This window comes from Panthera pardus, unplaced genomic scaffold (assembly GCF_024362965.1).
Source record: "Panthera pardus isolate Hobbes unplaced genomic scaffold, ASM2436296v1 HiC_scaffold_22, whole genome shotgun sequence".
Classification (NCBI taxonomy): domain Eukaryota; kingdom Metazoa; phylum Chordata; class Mammalia; order Carnivora; family Felidae; genus Panthera; species Panthera pardus.
Window position 1 is genome coordinate 69,927,341 of NW_026526788.1, and position 21,246 is coordinate 69,948,586.

The window sequence follows — 21,246 nt, forward strand, 5'->3', positions numbered from 1 at the left end:
CTCTGGCTCAGCTCTAAGAAATTGACCTGTGGGTCTTCCCGATGAGGTACTTACATCACTAGCGAGTTCGTTGGCTTTCTTGGCGTTCTGATAAGCTGGGGTGATCATGGCGGGGAAGCTGCCTTTTCCTCTGTGCTCCTCATATTCCTCCAAGTAACCCTGCTGGGCCAATCGAAAACTTCCATCAGCGATGCTCCCCTCCCTGGATGGCGGTGGGGGGGACTAGCAATGATACCTCCTAGAGCCTGTTGCCGTAGAGGTCCACCCACACTGGTCCCTCCAGGGCCCAGCAATACCATGTGGTGGCTAAGGTGGTGGACTTGGTGGTCAGGTCTACTTACTGGTCCCTGGCACACAGCACGAAATACATGGTAACTATTATCATTATCACCTTCATCATTTCCACCAGATAAACGCGGACATTCTACAAATCTCCATGAGTACATGGAGTACTCGTGTCCTATCTGACACCTGGGAGGTCCCTCTGTCTTCCAGTAATCTCAGATGCTGCCTTTCTTGGGCCCGTTAACAGATCTCTGCAGAGAAACTCATTAACATGCAAGATCCCATTTCCCCAGCAATGTATGTTAATTTGCCAAGAAGAGCATTATATCACTATTTGAATTTTTGTATTTGGGGTGAAAGGCTCTAAATGGGACTAAAGGTATATTCCAGACTATTATAATCTGGGCCTGTTTCTTCCTTCCTCTTCCCTACACCATGCACCGACTCCCACGAAAGCAAACCTCCCCCATGGAACCATCATGACGTTCACTGGCATAAACGTTTCCTGGCAGTGGGATATACTTCAAGACCCTGTCGGACGCCACCCTCTCTCTCGGGAGCTCCTCCCTCATTCCCAGTCCTGCCCCAGGCAGAATCAGCTGCTTCCTCATCTGTGTTCCCACAAATGCGAAACTACCTCATGTGCCCCCTGGGGCTCATGACTCCCTCCACCTCCTGCCTCCTCCAAGACAAAGGCCTGCCCTGCTTCTGTACCAGGGTCAGAGTCTGGCACGCACACTTTCTTAAAATTTTTTAATGTTTATTTTTGAGAGACAGAGACAGAGACAGAGCACGAGTCGGGGAGGGGCAGAGAGAGAGGGGGACACAGAATCCGAAGCAGGCTCCAGGCTCCGAGCTGTCAGCACAGAGCCCGACGTGGGGCTCGAACCCACGAACTGTGAGATCATGACCTGAGCCCAAGTCGGACGCTCAACCGACAGAACCACCCAGGCGCCCCATGGCACACACATTTTCTTAAATAAGACAGCTGGGTCAAATTAGAAAATCCAGGCTTCCTTTTTATCCAATAGTGACAACTGTTCGGTCCGAGTGCTCTTTTATGTTTGGATGCCAGAATGTTTGGGGCCAAATGCAATAAGTAAAAAAAGTTAAGCTTAAAAAAAAAAAGAAGAAGAAAGGCTCTCGAATTCTTTGGTAATCCCCTCTTCCCCATTCTGCTCTATGGTGTAGGTTTGGTTTGCAGCTTTAGTTTAACTTCTCTGCTTATGTGTATCTATGTCGGGGGTGTAAATCTTTTAGTGAGGTACTCAATCCTACTGGGGAATTGACTGGTTACAAACAATACGTTGATGATATGATACAGTCCATTAACCTAAAAAAACAGTTACTCGTTGAAAAGAAGAATGAATTGTATGGCATTTTAGGCACTACGGATATTTATAGTTTATCTGACTGTCCGCTTCTCTCTCACTCCCTCCTACTCATGCCTGGCGGGTCCCGCTATATCACACAAGGAAATGCCACCCAAGACTGATCCTCTCAACAGTTGCTGGCGGTGCTATTAAACGACACCCACTTTGATTCTTAGATTTGTTATGACCGTGACCAGAAACTTCAGCCAAGAAAATAACTATGACACTATGAGGTTACATCTCATCGATGTGCATAGATACGTCTAGACATGCTCATGTACTGGCAGATAGCTCTGTCCAAATTTAGAGCAAAATATTTTTTGCCAAATATAGGAACCAAATATTTCTTAAAAGTGATTTTTTAAAGTTGTCTTGAGCCTTCTATAAAATATACTTAAAACATGAAACCAAGAAAGACATAATTTCATTGGGTTTAAAGCACGGAGACCATTTAATTAACTTATGGAATTTAATAAAAGGGACTTTTTAATTCAAAACTAAACATTTGCAAAGGGGTCACAGTCTATTTTCACACACATCCCAAGTCTTCCGTGAGTGTCTCCCCAATATGAAGAGATGTTTTATTTTTCTAAAGAGAAATAAGTTGTTTCCTTTCATAAATGATGTATGTCGAATAAATCACGTATGTTGTAGAGTCTAGCCACTGACCAAAAATTCAAACAACATTCCAATTAATTTTTAAAAAATCAACTAAGCCCACTGAATGGCATCGTCCAGAACACACATGGCCGTCCAGTACCCTTTACTTACAATGGTGAAAAAATAATGTTCCCTTTCTCTCCTACACCTGTTTAGCACCAGAAAATACAGAGGGGCATACAAATAAAAATGAGCTTCTAATTATCATCTCAACCTACCCCTATACCCCATCAATAAGTAGTTCATGTGAGAAGTGAAACTAGGGAAAAGATACACATCCTCTGGCATATTGCTTTATCCAGTAACCTCAATAAGACATGTACTTTCTAAGAAATGAGTCCTGCTATTCAGTGAAGTGCCCAATAGTTTTTGAGACATGTATTTGGATCCCTTTCACACTTCTACAGGGATGAGTTAAAATTAGCCAGTCTTAGGCCTTGGGACCATTCTTGAATAAATAGGTGAGAATGCTTTACTCTTGCCAAATCAACCATATTGGTATAGGTTCTTTATTTTAAAAAAGAAAAGGAAAAGCATTGAGAAACTGTTTTTCCTTCGTGGATCAGGTTGAGCCCTGTGTCATTATTTGTGGTTGCTGTCTGGCTGGGAAAATCCACCTCTCATAAATAGGGCAACATAAACCACAGCCCAACCCCGGATTAAACGGTCATCGGTATGTCGCAGGCTAGTGGGCTGCTGACCTGAGAACTGACCGTCAGAAAGCAAGTGATGTATCACATACCTGGCCATACTGGTCCATACATTCCCTTGACGATGCACCTGCAGCTCCGGCAGCTGGACTAGCCACTCCCTTCATTTCTCTTTGATATTGTTGATGGTATCTCACCTAAACGAAGGCAAAGGACAAACCTGGTGAATTTAACCTTCTGTGCACAGAAGCCAGGGGAGTAAAACCAAGTGTTCTGTGGAATGTTTTTTTTTTTTTTCCTGCTTGGGTCCAGGGAGTGTGTCTTAGACATAAAAGTGCCAGATCATCGTCTTGGTAAAACGGCTTCAGAGTTCTGAAGGAGAGCTACTTCCTGGACCACGGTGCACGCAAAAGCAGACAGGAAGTTGTACTCGCCAGGTCCAGGTAACTTCCCGCTTCCTCCCCTAACATGAAAACACTGCCACGGACACTCACATCACTCGCCAGCTCATTGGCTCTCTTGGCTATCTGATAAGCAGGGGTGATCATAGCAGGAAAACTGCCTTTCCCTCTCTGCTGTTCATAGTCTTCTGTGTATCTCACCTGGCAAATGAAAAAAAAAAAGAAAATGAATCTCATGCCACAGTCCCAGTATCTAGCATGCAATCTGATGAGGGGTTGCATAACTCCCTCCATGTCTCCCTATGGCATCATCATTGGCTTACAGCTTGATGGACCACACGCGTCTTATTTGCCTTCTTTTTTCCCCAAACCCAGCACAATGCCTGGTGCGCGGAGACATTCAATACAGAATTCAACACCTACTTATGAAGCATCTACTGTGGGCCAGGTGGTGGGGGTGGGCGGAGCAGTAAGGCTTCTGCCCTCAAGGAGCCACCAGTCGAGTTTGGGAGACAAAAGAGGCTTCTCCACCAAAGGCAAGTGGGAACCACTCATTAAGCTGAACATGGATTTGTGCTTAAACTTCCCACTCAGAAGAAGACTAAGTTCTTGGTCTTGTTATGCTAAGGAGCAACTGGGCTGTGAAAAGGCAAACGGTAGAAATTCTTTAGAAGTTTACGTTCTATAATTTGCAGGGACAAGGGCATAATTTTTTCAGATTGATCACATACACCTGATTTGTTACTGATACTATCTAAGTTTTCTCTCTGAGAAAGAGTTTTCACAAGGTCTGTGCTAGCTGACCTATCTGACTTGACCATCCTTGACCTCAGAAAGTTCTTCCTGGCTCCCACATGGGACTGAGAGGCCTCCTACATACTTCCTCCCTCCACCTCCAAGGAAGGAAGGAATAGAGACTCTTAAAGGAGAATCACAGGGTCTTGGCCTCCATCATTTCTTACATCGCTTTGAAGCTGTCCCCCTGCCTTGGCCCGTAGCAACTCAGGGGTATCCGCCACCGTGGAGAATGTGGAGATACGTTCATCATGCCCTCTCTTGTATTCCACCTGATGAAGAGACAGCAGAGAGTCAAGGTCATACCCACCAGTCTTTGTGAGGACCTTTCCTTGCAGCTGTCCTGAAGCTATTCCATCGGGCTACACTCGACACAAGCCCAGGGCAAGTTTTTAGGGCTTGCTTTATAAGCTCCTCTTTAAAAAGCACCAATGCTCACGTGTCAAGTCCAAGAGAGTGCCAGGAACTAAACATTAACAAATACTAACTCACTTCCTCTCCATAACAATCACATGAGGCAGGGCTACTATTTTCCCCATTTTACAAATGAGCAGCCGAGGAACAGAGAGGCTTAGTAATTTTCTCATGGTCACACAGCTAGTAAGTGAGACAGCCAGGATTCAAATCCTAGCATTCTGGCTCCAAAAATCTGACCTCTTAGCCAACAAGCTTTGCTCTTCTTCAGGCGGATCTGCCATCCACTTCATAAAAATCAGTATCTGAAATGCTAAAGCGACCTCGAGAAATTGTTCGGTCCAGTCTTTGGGTAGGCAACCTGGTGTATTCTCCATTTGGCCAATGTGGCCCAATCCAGGCACAGAAGACAACGGGCAAGGAAAAGATGAGGACACAGCTGTCTCCATAATACCACACTAATGACACCTACTGTCCATAAGCACTCTCTTGGTGGTTTTTACCCGAATCCCAGAGGCTCACTGGTGACAAAGATTAGCATAACCTATGGTGAACCAGCACTAGGGCACTCACTTGGCTGGCCAGCTGGTTGGCTTTCTTGGCTCTTTGATAGGCAGGTGTGATCATGGCTGGGAAACTCCCCTTGCCCCTCTGTTGCTCATAGTCTTCTGTATATTCCTGCTGGTCAGAACCAATGTCAGCACGAGATTCAGAATGATACGAGGTGAGAACAAGTAAAACTGCCACGGAAAGCACCATCAGAACCAATGCTGCTGGATTTATGAGGTAGTTGAAAAACACTTCGATCACCTGCGGTAAACCTGATGATGTCATTCCGTTGGCGATTTGAGTAACAGTCAACACCGAAGAAATCATGTTTCCCAGGTCAAGGGGCTTCCGCTTCAATGCTTACATCGAATTCTATGGAACCTGGTACAACCCAAGGGGACCCAAAGAGAACGCAACCCCTTTGACCCAATGGCTGGTATGCTAATGCAGCGGTTAATGTGCGGGAGACTCTTCCGTAACTTGTCCACGAGAATTAGTTCCACGGCATCGAGAACAAAACGTTAGTTTTCCCTTCTAACTTTTTGAGTACTTCCGATGATTAGCCTTCCTAATGACACCGGGCACCACAGCATTTGTGTTTCTGTTTTCTTTCTATCTGCTGAAGGCTGAGTCACCAAAGACTAATGATAGTGTCCAAAGTGGTTTCTTCAAAGGTAAGTGCCCTGGGTGTGTGGAGGGGCTAGAAGTGTGCAAATCATTAAGGACTTGCATAATCTGGGCCAACGTTGCCTTTTCTACATGAAAATCTACTGAAATCTCTCTTACAGTGTTGGCGGGGGGGGGACAGAAGTCCAAAACGGGTGATCAGGGCTGGTCCGTCCTGAAGGCTTTAGAGGAGACTCCATTTCTTTACCTTTTCCAGCTTCTAGAGGCCACTGGCACCCTTCATGTGTGGCGCCACATGGCTTTGACCTCTGCTTCTGTTATCACCTCACCTTGTCTCTGATTCTGACCCTTTCGCCTCCCTCCTTATAGGGACCCTTGTGGTTACACTGGGTCCACCCTAATCATCTAGGGTAATCTTCCTATCTCAACATCTTTAGCTTAGTCACATCTGCGAAGTCCCCTTGGCCATATAAGGTTAACAGATACACAGTTCCAGGGATTGGCACATGGTAACCTCTGGGGGAGGGGTCGGTAGTCTGTCTACCACAATCTTAAGATAAAGAAACGATCAAACTAATTGCAAGAGTAATGTCTAGGGCCCTTACCTCACCAAGAGACTTTCGGGCCTCAACCATCCTTACGATTTCAGGATCTGGCAGAGCTCCTGGGCACCAACCACTCCCTTCCCCATATCCGGTCCAGTAGCCTCTCTATAAAGGAAACACGCAAATGCATAAGCACACACCCTACACATTGGTTGGTGAGACCTACCCCATCCTCCCAGCATGCTCACATACACTGTTAACATAAGAGAAATTCTCTAAAGGCTATAAATTCCTATTGGCATATGGTGGGTCTCAGCTAACAAAAATGTTCACTTTTTTCACCTAGAAAATAACCTAATATCCTAAAAAGTTGAACTTTCTGAGATTCACTTATATCATAGAAGGGTTCTAAATATAACTTAATATTTCTTTGCTCATCTTTGTACCCGGATTGAGCAGTGGGGAGTCGCTATGGAGGGGCAACGTGAGATTAACTAGCATTATTCAGACACACTGCAAAAACCTACTACCTGTCATGTGCCTGATCTCGGGATAAGCAATTAACATTGGGAACAGAAAAGCAAAAAAAAAAGAAAAAAGGGAAGACAGTTCTTTATGTAAGACATCTGTGGCCTATCTAGGGAGATAAAACCAACATACAAAATAGGTAGTGATTAGAAAATGTTTGTGTGCTTAAATGTACCGTGTTGGTGATAAACACAAGGTTTTAAGAAGCGGCCTACATGAGATGGGCCCCACTCTTGGCAGGAAGATGGAATCTGAGCTGAACCTTCAAGGCTGAGGCCAGTTAACAGGGGCAAAGAGAGGAAGACGGACAACCATTCTAGAAGGTTGGGATTTTCATCAGTTTTGTTCACTGATGAACAGCCTGGAACTGTTCTAACAGCCTAGAACAGTGCCTGGCACATAATTGACTCAGTAAGTGTTTGTTGAATACATTCCCAGGGTGGAGACTACCAGGAACAAAAGCATGAAGGCAATGACAGGCTTCGTATGAAAGACCATGAGGAGGTGAATCTGATTGGAATTGTGGGGAAGAAATGGGGAACCAAGTGGGCTGGACATGGGGCAAACCGGAGATCTGGAGAGACAGAAGTTCAATTTATAAAGGAGAAAGCCAAAGAATGGTTAAATAATTCATTAAAGATCCCTCAATAAGTGGCAGTAGTCATATCCAAATGGAAGTACTAAGAAATGAATTACATGTTTGTAAATGAGTAAAGTCTGAAAGAATACCCACAAGACTGCGAACAACAGGTACGTCTACGGAGGGACTGACTGGCGATGGTGAACAAGGGGTTAACTTTGTACGTTGGATTTTTTTTTTTTGCAACGAGGAAAATGCAAGTATCACATGTATAATTAAAAGTAAATGGCTGAGGGGCACCTGGGTGGCTGAGTCGTTCGAGCGTTCCACCTCAGCTCAGGTCATGATCTTGCAGTACGTGAGTTCGAGCCCTGAGTTGGGTTCTGCGCTGACCGTTCAGAGCCTGGAGCCTGCTTCGGATTCTGTGTCTCCCTCTCTCTCTCTGCCCCTCCCATGCTCATGCTCATGCTCATGCTCATGCTCATGCTCTGTCTCTCTCTCTCTCTCTCTCAAAAATAAATAAACATTAAAAATTGTTTTTAAAAGTAAATTGATGAGGAATTTTGAAAGAAGACTCTCCATAGAGAGTGAGCATAAACTCTCAGGTGGTAGGAAGGGTAAGTTAGGGCTACCCAAGAAGCGATGTGTGACCAATGTCACTCTACAGGAGATGATGTGGATCAGAGCAGGGAGAGTGAAATGCAGGGAAAGGGTGGAGCTGAGTGGCGTATCAGAGGGAGAAAGGGCAGCCGTGGTTTCCAGCCTGGGTGGTTGTTCCCAGGGACAGAAACACGGTGGTTGGAAGCAACAAACTGACTAGTGAGTTTGGACTGGGAGCAGATGTGGTAGACATGACCCCATGGCCTGTTGATGGATGTCCTCTGTAGACAGCTGCGATCACAAACTGGGTGAACGAAAGCCTAATCAATTCCTCTACAAGTAAAAATAAAGGTGCATCTCAGGGCGCCTGGGTGGCCCAGTGAGTTAAGTGTCCGACTCTTGATTTCCACTCAGATCATGATCTCCCAGTTCGTAGGATCAGGCCCCACGTTGGGCTCCATGCTGACCGTGCGGAGCCTGCCTGGGATTCTCTCTCTCCCTCTCTCTCTGCCCCTCCCCAGCGCGTGCACACACGTACATGCTCTCTCTCAAAATTAAATAAACATTCAAAAATAATAATAATGCATCTCATTCGCAGAGCGTGCCATTCTTTTCCCTTCTTCCAGACCCCTTCATACCTCTTCTCTCACCTCGTTCACCAGGGGTTGCCTGTTAGCTGCATCTGCCCCATCCCTGGATTTCATGTCCCAGTGAAAAACCGATTTAAACCGTTCACTATCATCCTGGTCGTCCACCTGCACAATGAAGACGTTGTCAGTAATGCGGTGATGTTTTCATCAAAGAAGAGAAGGAAAATAAGAAATCTGGAGTTAAGTCGGAGGGATTTCTCTAAATCTCGCCCACAAAGCATCGTAAGTGGATGGCAACACGCACTGTATCACTGTGACTTCACCTGTGCCACCAGCCAGGTGGCTTGTGCACAGCACCTGTCGTGTGCAAAGCCCTATTTAGCAGTGCAATTAAAAAGACCGAAAGTCCCTATGAACGTCTCACACAACACCAAGTATGCAGGTTAGAGTAACGTCAGAAACACTAGACACGAGACTAGTGGCTCTTAACTTCAGTCTGTGCAACAGTCACCCGGGGAGCTTGTTAAAACGTTGGCTCCCCAGATTCGTGTACACGTTCTCCTACGCTTTATCGTTTTACCTTTGTTATCTTGATCTTGACCTATAATACACCTGAAGTTAATTTTTGTGTATGGGTGTGAAGTAGGGACCCAGGTTCATTTTTTTTCCACACAAATATCCAAATAATCCCACGGCCTTTTATTAAAAGATCGTCCTCGGGGCACCTGCGTGGCTCAGTCGGTTAGGCGTCAGGCTCTTGATCTCGGCTCCGGTCATGATCTCACAGTTCGTGAGATCAAGCCCCAAATTGGGCTCTGCAGCTGACAGTGTGGAGCCTTCTTGGGATCCTCTCTGTGCCCCTCCCCGGCTCTCGCGTGTGTGCCCTCCGTCTCTCAAAATAAACTTTAAAAAAGAAAAAAAAGGTTGTCCTTGCTACACCGACTTCCAGTGGTAGGTTCGTTATAAATTCAAGTGACCACATATGTGCAGCCCTATTTCCGGACCTTGGATTGTATTCCGCTAGTCTGTCTCTTCTTATGCCAATACTATACCAAGTTGATTACAACTACTTTTGTAGTAAGTCTTGAAATCTCGTGGCTGAAGTTCTTCGATTTTGTTCTTCAGGATTTCTTGGCTATTCTAGAACCTTTGTGCGTTCAGATCAATTTTAGAATCCCTTCGTCAAAAAAAATCCTTTTTTTCTACAAAAACCACCAGGATTTCGACTGGGATTGCACCGAACGTGTAGATCACCTTGGGCAGAACCGACGTCTCAACAGTATCTTCACAGCCTCAGGAGGGGCAAAGATTTCTTACGGAGAACCTAAGCGGGACTAACCATAAAAGGAAAACTCGAAAGGTCTTAGGTCCAAACCCAGATATCGTAATTTATGACGTCTAAAGGGGGCCCAGAGATCTGCAATTTTAACAAGCTGAAGTGTAAATCGTTAATTTTGCAGATGAAGAAAGAAACGGAAAGGAAAGAAATGACCTTACTAAAATCATCCAATGGGTAATCAGAGCCAGGTTTAGAAGGTGGGAATTCTATTTCCATATTAAGAGCACTTTCTTTCATGGACTTTCTAGGCTTGCTACTGCCTAGTGCAGCTCCAATACGTGTATCTGTAAATATATAAATTGAGAGCATTTTCCCTGTTTCTTCCCTGGATTTTGAGAAACTACCACAAACATCCCGTGAATGTAAGGCAGGGGTTCCACACGGCAGCGCTACCGGTATCTGGGGCCAGGTATCTCTTTTTTGTGGGGACTGCCTTGTGCATTGCAGGATGGTTAGTGGCATACCTGCTCCTTACCCATCGGATGCCAACAGTGCCCTTCTCTGACAGTTGTGACACTCTAAACGGTCCACAGACATCACAAATGTCCCCCGAGGGGTAAAACTGCCCTCCTTGAGAGCCACTGACATAAGGAATCAGAATCATGTGACCAAGATAGACAGAAAGCCTTATCTGCCGTCCTCCACCCACAGGACAAATCCATCACCGGGGAGTGCCTGCTTCTCTGGAGACTTTTCATGAGATTCCAGATCATTCTAAGGAAGTAGGAAGAGGAAAAAGGCCATAGGTGTCACCAGTGAGGTAAGGAAGCATTAAGAGCTAAAGTCTACTCTCTGAATAAAAGAGAATCTAGATGTTTTATTCTCCTAAAAATCCCATTCACGCCTGCCAAACAGGAAATGGTGTCTCAAACGTTTATTTATTTATTTTTAAAAGGGAGACATTTAGGAAGCACAAAAATGTCAACCTGCTCCAAATGCCTACTCAAAAATCTTTACTTTCCTCCTTCATCACCATCACCCCAGCACCCCTTTTGTTCTTTTTTTTCTTTTAGCACATGTACAACGAATTTGGTTTTTATTCAGCGGGCAAAGTCTCTCAGAGATGCAAGAGGGTAAGAAAGTAATCCATCCCACTTCCCAAGGTGGCTATTAGGTCCGGGGCCCAGAAGGGACACTGCTGTCCCTCTGAAATTTTCGCTGGTGGGGAAGCCGGAGAAAGTGACCTCAGCAGGCAATTACTGGGCATAACACACATACACACACACATGCACACGCGCACGTGCACATATGCACGCACACACACACACACCACGCACACGCAGATATACAGAGACGTACACATGCACACACACACACCGCTCACACATACACATAGGCACACACATACACGCACACGCACATACGTGTACACACGCATCACATACACACGTGTGTATGCCCGTGCACGATTCACACATACATACACACGTACATACACTCCCCACACGCACACATACATCTTTATACACAGACACACATATTCGCACAGATGTAAACGAACGCGCACACACAGGCATCCTGGGAAGTTCACAGACGTCCTGCCTGTGCCTGGAAACCGAACCAGCGATAATCTCCCTTCAGATCCGTCCTGTCACACACAGTTAAAACAAAATGAATCCACCTCCGCCTCAAAGAAAGGTAATACCGTGTGACCTGTGGTAGGATTGTAAGGCAGGGACGTGCCAGTTAAGAGCCAGCGCCGTGTGGAAAAATAAAGATATCACGGTTCTTTCTGTAGACAGTGCAATACGTACAAAGAGCACTCTGATGTGCAACCACTTCTCCTTGCATTTAGTCTGCCGCACTCTGGCTATACCACTTCAGAAACGTCTGGACGTTTGTAAACATAAACAAGTCCCTTCTTCCTTCCGGACAGTTTGCTCCCCTCTAGGTACGCAACGCTAGGCCAATGGAGCTGTTTAAGATACGGGTTCTAAAGTCAGACAGAACCTGGATTTGTACCCACTCAACTAGCTGGGTAAAACCGCCCAAGTCACTCAACCTCTCTGAGCCTCAGCCTCCCCAGCTGCAAGATGATAATATTACAGGGGATTCTTGTGAAAAAAACAAAACAAACAAAAAAGGTAAGACGGATAAAGAGCCTAGAAGAATGTGTGGCACTGTTTCAGCAGGAGTAACGCTCCGTATTTACTGTAGTTTTGTGGAGCTGCCCTTAGCCATGAAGAGATGAAAACAAGATCCTCCGAGAATTAACCCTCTCGGCCACCTAGGATGGCTTGCGAATTCTTCGAGATCAGGCATGTGTGAGCCACTCTGCACCTCAGGTTCCTCAGCAGAAGGGGATGATGATCGTACTTACTTTGTCAGATTGTGGCGTGTACTAAATGAATTAAATGACTGTGGAGTAAATGTTATCTAAGCCTGCTAAGAAATAAGCTCACAATCAGTGCAAAGCATTTAGTGAAATAAGCCACGTGGCAGTGGGCATCGGGGAGGTTCCATCTAACACAGGTCTTCCTGCGGAGAAGGGGAGCCTGCCCAGGCAGGAGAGGCAGTATGAGGTGAGGGGACATGCGGAGGGCAGATCACAGACAGTCTTCCCCGTCATGTGCAAGTTTCTAATTTTAGAAAGTTGCCAGCTCCATCCCGCAGAGCAACTTCTGTGGGGCAGGGGGAAAGAAGTTAAATGAGTCATCGTCTTAATAAACGCGAGGGTCCGGTCAATAGCCGGCTCTCTGACAAAACCCCATTGTTGGTTTCTCAAAAGAGGTTGGCTTATCAACACGGCTTGTCTATGCATGTCTATGCAAACATGGCTTCCAAATCAAAGCCTCTTTGACCTGCTGCTGTCCCAAGGGGAAAGAGAGGCTGCTAGTGATTGTTAAGAACTACTGAATCTAGAAAGATTTAAGAGTGTGGAGTTAGAAGTTTACTGTTTTCTTTAAATTTTTTTCTTTTTATTAATTTATGTATCCACTTATTTTGAGAAAGAGAGAGCGAGAGAGCATGAGTGGGGGAAGGGCAGAGAGAGAGAGAGAGAGAGAGGATCCCAAGAAAGCTCCGCAACGTCAGTGCAGATCCCAACACTGGGCTCGATATGACGAATGGTGAGATCATGACCTGAGCCAAAATCAAGAGTCTGATGCTCAACTGACTGAGTCACCCAGGCGCCCCTAATTTTCTATACCAAAATAATCAGGGGAAAAAATAAGGAAAGGCTCTTATAATATTTTCCAACTCTATAAACTTCATTTTACATATTAGGCACCTACTGCGTACAGGGCCTATCGGGTAAACCACCATCAGAGTGAACAGACTGGCAGACAGAGAAAGATTACAAATACCTTGGATATTCAAGCTAGATTATCTTGGGTATTGGCCCCTATAGTGTGTAAGGCAAATAGCAACACTCGTTACTTAAATGCGCTTTGCACACGTAAGTGAAGAAAATGAGCAGGTTCAATGTCGACACAGACACTTAAAAACCTGAGTTAATTAAAAAAGTTTCTTTAAAGGCTATTTTGAAATTCAAAATTAAGTAACTTACCCCATGGATGGCTTCTGGAGTCTTCCTCATATTTAGATTTAATGGAGTATGATAGACACTTGTGAAAGTGTTGTTCTTGGGGTTATGGCTAGAAAAAAATATATATAAACCAGAATCAGAAATGTATTTTATCCAAGATGATTGAGTGACTATTCTTAAAGGTAGTCGTTTTTTACATTCATAAATATACAACTTAATAATGAAGTTCACGATTTTCCAAGCAAGGCCTTAAAGAAAGAAAAATTAAATCAAATAAATTCAATATATAGAACGTACAAAAATTTCAACTAGAAAATGACCACTTAAAAATTTTCTGAAAAAAAACCAGAAATGGATTCTGGAATTATTTCAAAGAAAAAAATTAAAGCTTTATAGGTATATCTGTGGTAATTACACTGTTCTGCACAGTATTTAATAATTCGATATGTGGTTACAGTGGATAGATTTACCATTTTACGGTAAGAAATTTGAAATTTTCAACTTTCTGTCCTTTGCATAAAATCCTGCCTTAGGGCTCGTCAATGATTCTATGTAAATGAAAACCTTGGGGAAGATGATTTTTGGATTTAACTCTGGACTGTGTGATTTGAAGCTCTGGTTGGCTCCTCGTTAAAAAATAAACAAAACCCAAGAGGTGGTGGGGCAGGGCATCAAGCACTTACGCGTGACAGTACGGCTTTTTCTGGTGACTCACAAAGTTATTAACCGATAGCATCATCTTGCAAACTTCACAGTGAAAACACGCTTTATGCCATATCTAGAAATTGTACAGAAAAGATTTAGCAGAAATACCTTTTTTTTTCCCAGACTCAGGATTCTTGTACATTTCCAGGTAAAAACTCATCTTTAGAGATAATATGGTGATAAGCACACATGTACACATACACACAAATACAACGTTACATAAATGAATAACCTTTTCAAGGCAACACAGAAGACAGATAGAAATGGGTAGAACTGAAGAAAGGTGAGAAATACATTTTTTGGATGGTTCAAAAACAACCACACATCCATACGTGAGAAGATAAATTTCCCGTATTGGTAAATTTATCTCCGCAGGCCAAAACATGTCTACTGACCTGATCTAGACAACTGATCTTCTCAGCAGGATAAACTCCATACCCACACCTAGAACAAGCTTGCACATTCATCGTGATGTCCGAAGAGAGCAGACAAAAAGAGGCAACAGGCAAGAAATCCAAGGAACAGTCCCAGGCTAGCTGTTCAAGTCTCCCAAAATCCCGACCACCGTCAAAACCTTGTGGACACCTTGCTCATTCAAAATCCAACTTCCACTTTCCTTTGCTGACCTTCTAATTTGAAGTCAGCAGCTGGATGGTTTTTAAAGCTGCCACTTACTCAAGGGGCTATTTTGGCGACTGGCTTAGCACGCATGCGTCTGGGAAATGAGCTGGAGGTATTTCTAGCTGACGTGCTTCTCTAAATAGAAAAATGAACTCACAACAGCATCATGTTTATGTGGGTGACCAAATCCTCGTGTGTGATTAGGCAGCATGTAGTAGTTTAACACTAACTGTGATCATAACCCAAGAAAAGAATACAAAGAGATAGGCCACACACTCATCCAATGATCAAATTAGAAAAGCTTGCTCTATGAGGCCTGTGACTAAAGCAGAGAGGCCAGTTCCCAAAAATATAAGAAACAAAACAGGATTGATTCACTCCATGGGAGGGGTAAACACCGTATCTGAATTTTAGCTTTATCTATTAAAAATGTTTATAATAGGGCGCCTGGCTGGCTCAGTCAGTGAGGTCCGACTTTGGCTCAAGTCACGATTTCACGATTCTTGGGTTCTAGCCCCGCGTTGGGCCCTCTGCTGACAGCTCAGAGCCTGAAGCCTGCTTCGGATTCTGTGTCTCCTTCTCTCTGCCCCTCCCTCACTTGTGCGCGCTCTCTCAACCTCTCTCTCTCTCTCTCTCTCTCTCTAAAATAAACTTTTTTTAAAAAAAAATTTTTTTTTTTAACGTTTATTTATTTTTGAGACAGAGAGAGACAGAGCATGAGCAGGGGAGGGTCAGAGAGAGAGGGAGACACAGAATCCGAAACAGGCTCCAGGCTCTGAGCTGTCAGCACAGAGCCCGACGCGGGGCTCGAACTCACGGACCGTGAGATCATGACCTGAGCCAAAGTCGGCCGCTCAACCGACTGAGCCACCCAGGCGCCCCCAAAAATAAACTTTTTTAAAAAATCTAAAAAAATAAAAATAAAAAAGATGTTCACAACTGTGAGGCTGAAAACTGATTAGGATAAGAACACACTAGACCTCTCAGTGTTTTGGTCTCTGTACGTTATCCTAGATCGTTCCAAGAAGGTCTGTTTATTCTCTTCCTTCCCAGACCTGAAATGGGGCAGCTTAAAGACGAACCCTCTCTTCCTGGCTTCATGAAGCCCCTCCGTCACCTTCAGTGTCCACCTCCATGTCACCTTAAAACAGACCTTCTAGAAACAGCTTCCAAAAGATGGCACCTCACCTGTTTCCACCCCTCACCTGACCACTTTCTATGGCCCTTACCCTGCTTTATGTGCTTCATTGAAGTTAACCACCACTGGACATCTTGAATATCAGAATCTCTGCATTTTAAAATTTTCTGTCTCCGGGGCACCCGAGTGGCTCAGTGGCTTGAGCATCCGACTTCGGCTCAGGTCATGATCTCACGGTTCCTGAGTTCTAGCCCCACATCGGGCTTGCAGCTGTCAGCACAGAGCCCGCTTCGGATCCTCTGCCCGCCCCCCTCCACCGGCCCCTCCCCCGCTCACGCGCTCTCTTTCAAAAATAAAGAAAACGTTTTGAAAATAAATAAATAATAAAACAGAATAAAATAAAAGTATCTGTCTCCTCCATCAAAATACAAGTTCCTTCAAAACAGGATCCCTGGTTCTTGTCATTTCTTTCCCTAGTGCCTGGAACAAGGCCTGACACAGAAAAGATGTTCAGTTAAGTACTGAGCTGGGAAGGGGGAGTAGGTTGCAAAGCAAGTGGGGAAAAAGCAGAAAGCAGCATTCACACGACACGAAGGAGGGGCTGCAGTCCGGGGTTCCCACAGATAGATAGCGGGGCCCAAGGCTGCTCTCTCAGCAGGAAGGGGACCCCGAGCAGGGACCCCAGGCTCCGGGAGGCTCCCACGCTGAAAGTTGGTGCAGGACTTGAAGTGTTCCCAGAACGTTCTGCTCTTTAACAGGCTTCTCAAGCTTTTCCCGGGCGGCTGGGTGCGAGCCCCAGTAATCACTGAGAAAGGACTCTGCCGCAACCCAGAGGGATGAGGAATTACAGTCAGATTCCACGTAAGTTAAAAGCCACTTACCACTTCTCTAAGGGGTGACCTAGCCGCTGCGGTTTGAGGTCGCCCTTGTGAAAACAACAATTAACAGAATGAAGACGTTGAATTGGATTTGTACCTTCACCTCTGCTTCTAAAAGGCACTTATTAGGGATCGGAAGTCACGAGGAGAAACAAGCCCAGTGAACTAGAATTGGACACCTTAAGGAACTCGGGTGACCGCTCACTGCTGGAGGGAGATCCACAGGCTCCCATCTGCTTGACAGGCACTGTGGGCGGTCGCTCCTTTGTCCATCCCACCCTGCTCACTTCCGGTAGATCCCTCCCCCCACCTTGCCACAGTGACTACCTAAGCCACCCATCCAAGCCGTAGCCAAGGAGCACACGACACTCGTGTGGCCTTCGGGATTCGTTCAGACGTGTCTCAGCCCGGGTTCCCCGCAAAACAGAACATGAGGCAAAGGCTTATGTCCAAGGACTTTATTTAGAAATGTAGTGCCAGGGAGAAGAAAAGAGGCGGGAAATGGTGGTGCAGTTGGGGAGGGGGTCAATATGAAGGTTCACTCTCAAAGGAGCCACTGCCTGATATGAGGTGCACCGGACAGCTCGATCGCCCTCTTCCAAGAGGCTACATAAACAACTTCTAATCAGGAACATCTGCTACAGGAAGGAAGGGGGAAGAATATACCTCTTGGCCCTTGTCTCCCATTGGTGGGAGTCCCACTGGGTGTTAACGTCCCTACGCGTCCCTGCTGTGTATATGCCCGTGGCGTCCCCAGCATCTTATGCTTCAACGGCGACAGGGGAAAAGAGCAAAGACAACAGAAGGCCAAAGACACTGTTGGTCATGCCCCCACGAAGATGGCCAGAGCCCACACAGAGCTACTTGCCAGTGCTGAGGCTGGACCGACCCAAGCAGGCAGAGGTCCTGAGACAGGTGAGGCTGCGTGGATCTAAAGCAGCTCCTGGGGCGCCTGGGCGGCTCAGCTGGTTGAACGTCTGACTTCAGCTCAGGCCATGATTTCACCGTTCATGAGTTCGAGCCCTGAATCCGGCTCTCTGCTGTTGGTACCAACCAGCTTTGGATCCTCTGTCTCCCTCTCTCTCTCTCTGCCTTTCCCCTCCTCTCAAAAATAAACACTAAATAAATAAGTAAATAAATAAATAAAGTGGCTCCTGAGAGGTGTCCGATACGCCGTCCAATCAGCAAAGAGTCCGAGACTTGGGCTTGGTTGTGGTGAGCCAGGGCCAGGCCATGGAGAATCTTCTGGGTCCTCGATTTGGATGCTTTTGCCAACACTGCCCCACGTTTCTTTGGCTTTTTTTTTTTTTTTGAAGTCCTGACTCATAGGGACATCGTGATCAGTGAAAAACTCCACATTTCGTTTCAAACGAATCGCTATCATGTTCAGTCTGTGGATAACTGACTTTCTTTATGAACTTAAACGGAGCACTTGTTTATCTCTTCAATTTCGTCCTGTTGATGGAAGCCCCGTTGCTTCAGCAGGTCAAGATCTTTTTGTACCTTGGTTCTGTCATCCAGAAGATGAGGTCATTCTTCCTAGCTCAGAGTCATTTCCAGTGCCCCCCCAGGGCCACGGACGTGAGACGGTTTTGAAGTCACAGGGAGATGACAAATTCAGAGGGAGGAGAAAGCTCCCGACCCTTCGTTCTGTCCCTGTCACTTTGCTTAGACTGGAATTGTCCCTCCCTCGCTGGGGGGTGCATGTCTACCTTAGTTTACGTTCTCCCAAAAGCAGATCTTGAGGGGAGGACTTGGTAGTTCATTTGGGGAGTGGTTCCACGAGGCAGGAGTGAGGGTGGGAGTGAGCCACAGAAAGAAGAGCCAATGAAGTCAAATACGTGATTCTGAGCTAATTACCACAGCGCACGGCCTATAGCCTGTAAAGTAACGTGACGTAACATAACAACGTAACAAGCCGCTACCCCTGCTCTGAGCTGAGACAGACAGTCCCCCACCTTCTCCTCACCCCGGGGGGCTGAGATCCAAATCTTGTTGAAGAGAGTGTGGCCGTGACTCACTAGATGACAGAGAAGTCACTGTCAATGCCGTGCTGGTAGAACTTGCTAGACATCTGGCCCCTAGAACTTCCTGGAAATCGACTCTCTAGGTTCATAGGGATGTATCTCAAAACCATGTGAGGGAGTACCAGGGTTGTAGGATGCTGCCGGCTGGTAGGCAGAGCAGTAGCTGGGCACCAGGGAAGTTGGGTGCGCCTCAGAAACCCGAGAAGCCTCTGTAAGAGCCTGATTTTCCAGGAGCACACCAGAGACACTGGTTTTCCTCTTGTAATCTCTGTCCAGCACCCCCTACAGGCAAAGCATAACATGGCAGGGGGAGGGAAGCAAGGAAAACTACATAAAGGGCCCAGGTTAATTTTTACGGAACAGACAAAAAGGGTGGATGCGGAGCTCAGAGACAATTAACTGATAATAGGTTCAACATGAATTCCCCCTTTCAGGGAATTCTGCCTAAGCCCAGAGTTTCCTACTCTTCCCCTCCACCACCCCCCCGTTGAAGGAGGCTGCCGGTGCCTCAACCAGAGTTTGGGTTTGGGCTTGTGCCTCTTAAGACATTTCTGGGCATTTCTGTTAAACAAGGGATATCCTTCAATGGAGTCCTGTACAAAGTCATAGCCTGGCCTGAGCTGTGCTGTGAAGAATTAGAGAAACATCACTGGTGGCATCCTTTGGGGGTCCTGTGCTCAGCAGGATGAGGGGGGGGATTAAGGAGCTTGCTGGGGCAAGAGGAGAGGGCCAGAGGGAAGGGCCGAAGGGACCAGTCCAGGAGCACCCAGGAGTCTAGCCCTGGGGAAACCATTTGAGTAATGGAGTTTGGGGACTTTTCTGGAAGGAGGAGGAAGACTTCCATGCCAATCATGTGAGTATGGAAAGGAAGCAGAAGACAATGGCATGGGCCAAGGCTGGAGAGACACAAGAAATACAGTTAGAACGTCACTTGGATCTAAAGTCTCAGTAAAACCATTGTAGAGGGAAAAGTTCAAAATTATTTCTTCTCTTCCATATCTCCATCATTTTACTTGTTAATACTGGGAAAATCCAGCCTCAGAGCAATATCTTTGGGGTTCCCCATGCCAGCCCACACTAAAGAACTGAAAAAAGAAAGTTTTCCTTCAAACCATCTTTCTTAGCCAGCAATGAATTCCTACGTGCAATACAAATATACATTTGCATGATATAACTTACGGTAGAGACTTCTTGAGGATGGAAAATTCATTATTTTTCTAGGCAACCTGATCCTGGTTCTGCCGCTAGGAAGGGTGTGGAAAACTCCTCTGAGCCTCAGATTCTTTATCTATAAAACGAGCAGAGGGAGGAGTAGTTAAGGTCCCTTCCAAATCTAACATTGTGTTTCACTCTATCTCCTGAATAACCTGCAAAAAAACTTAAATTTATAAATTAAATTAGAAAGCAACCAATTTTCCTTACTGGTAGTTTTCATTTCTCAAAGGATTCACAACTGAATTCCTTTAAAAAAGCAAATTATCTTAGTGCCTACAAGGACTTAGTTTATCCCCAACATTTTAGAAACATGGATGTTATATAAACTGCCTTAGCCTGTTCGGGCTGCTGTAACAACATACTACAGACTGAATAGCTTATAAACAGCAGAACTTATTTCACCCGGTCCTGGAGGCTAGAAGTCCAAGATCACGGTGCCGGCATGATGGGGTTCTCCCGAGACCCCCTCTTTGGGGATGCAGTCTGCAACTTTCGTCTGTGTCCTCACCGGGTGGAAGGGACTAGAAAGCTCTGTCAGGCCTTTTTTTTTATAAGGGCACTAATCCCACTCACCAGGGTTCCACCCTCAAGACTTAAGCACTTCCCAAAATCATACCCAACTTCTAATACCATCACGCTGAGCATCGAGTTCCAACATTCGACCATGGGGGCCGTGGGCACAAATTTCCAGCTTATATAACACAGCCATATTGGAAACAGTGTGACTGTTTAAAACATTCGGGAATTCGGGATTTTTGCAGCAGTTAGTAAATTACAGCCATGCCCTGACACTTACCTGGAGCCAGTCCTTCCTAGACCAAGAAAGCGTCCTTACCTGGTGAGATTCTAGAGACGGTTACTTTAGTCTCGGGCCCAGGGTAAAGCCAGCAAACAAAACGACAAGATGTGGTTCTTGCCTGATCTCACGCCACGACGGTTGCCTTTCACTCAAGGTGGTTGAAAGTTCTTCAAAAGCAATTATTTCTGGCACAGGTAGAAGTGTAACTTCTCATACATGCACACCTCAGTGTGACCCGTTAATTAGTCGCTTCCCTGAGCGGGCTTGGAGACAGGCACAGGAGGCGCCGGCTGGAGGCCCAAGGGTGAAGAGGCCAGCGTGTGTGTTGCGCGTGTGCATCCGCGCACGTGTGCGGGGCGCAGGGGCAGGAGTGAGGTGGGATCCGGGAGAGCGCGCGTGTGCATCCGCGCACGTGTGCGGGGCGCAGGGGCAGGAGTGAG

The 21,246-nt window shown here is 45.9% G+C and overlaps 1 protein-coding gene across 11 annotated transcripts in view; it reads right to left on the minus strand.

Annotated features, from left to right (window-relative positions):
- The window catches only part of NRAP (nebulin related anchoring protein), a 70,273-nt gene extending 55,499 nt beyond the window's left edge, over positions 1-14,774 (minus strand). For 5 of the 11 annotated variants that reach the window (XM_019459468.2, XM_019459474.2, XM_019459469.2 and 2 more), the window contains exons 1-10: positions 14,524-14,774; positions 14,107-14,201; positions 13,445-13,532; positions 8,646-8,762; positions 6,360-6,464; positions 5,152-5,259; positions 4,332-4,436; positions 3,463-3,570; positions 3,061-3,165; positions 55-162 (exon numbers count right to left, since the gene is read on the minus strand). In XM_019459468.2, the coding sequence (XP_019315013.1) occupies positions 55-162; positions 3,061-3,165; positions 3,463-3,570; positions 4,332-4,436; positions 5,152-5,259; positions 6,360-6,464; positions 8,646-8,762; positions 13,445-13,532; positions 14,107-14,201; positions 14,524-14,595 (1,011 nt within the window). In that variant the 5' untranslated portion in view covers positions 14,596-14,774. The remainder of the gene's footprint in view (positions 1-54; positions 163-3,060; positions 3,166-3,462; positions 3,571-4,331; positions 4,437-5,151; positions 5,260-6,359; positions 6,465-8,645; positions 8,763-13,444; positions 13,533-14,106; positions 14,202-14,523) is intronic. The other 6 variants (XM_019459471.2, XM_019459472.2, XM_019459467.2 and 3 more) reach the window with 4 other exon arrangements.
- Positions 14,775-21,246: the final 6,472 nt, after the last annotated feature.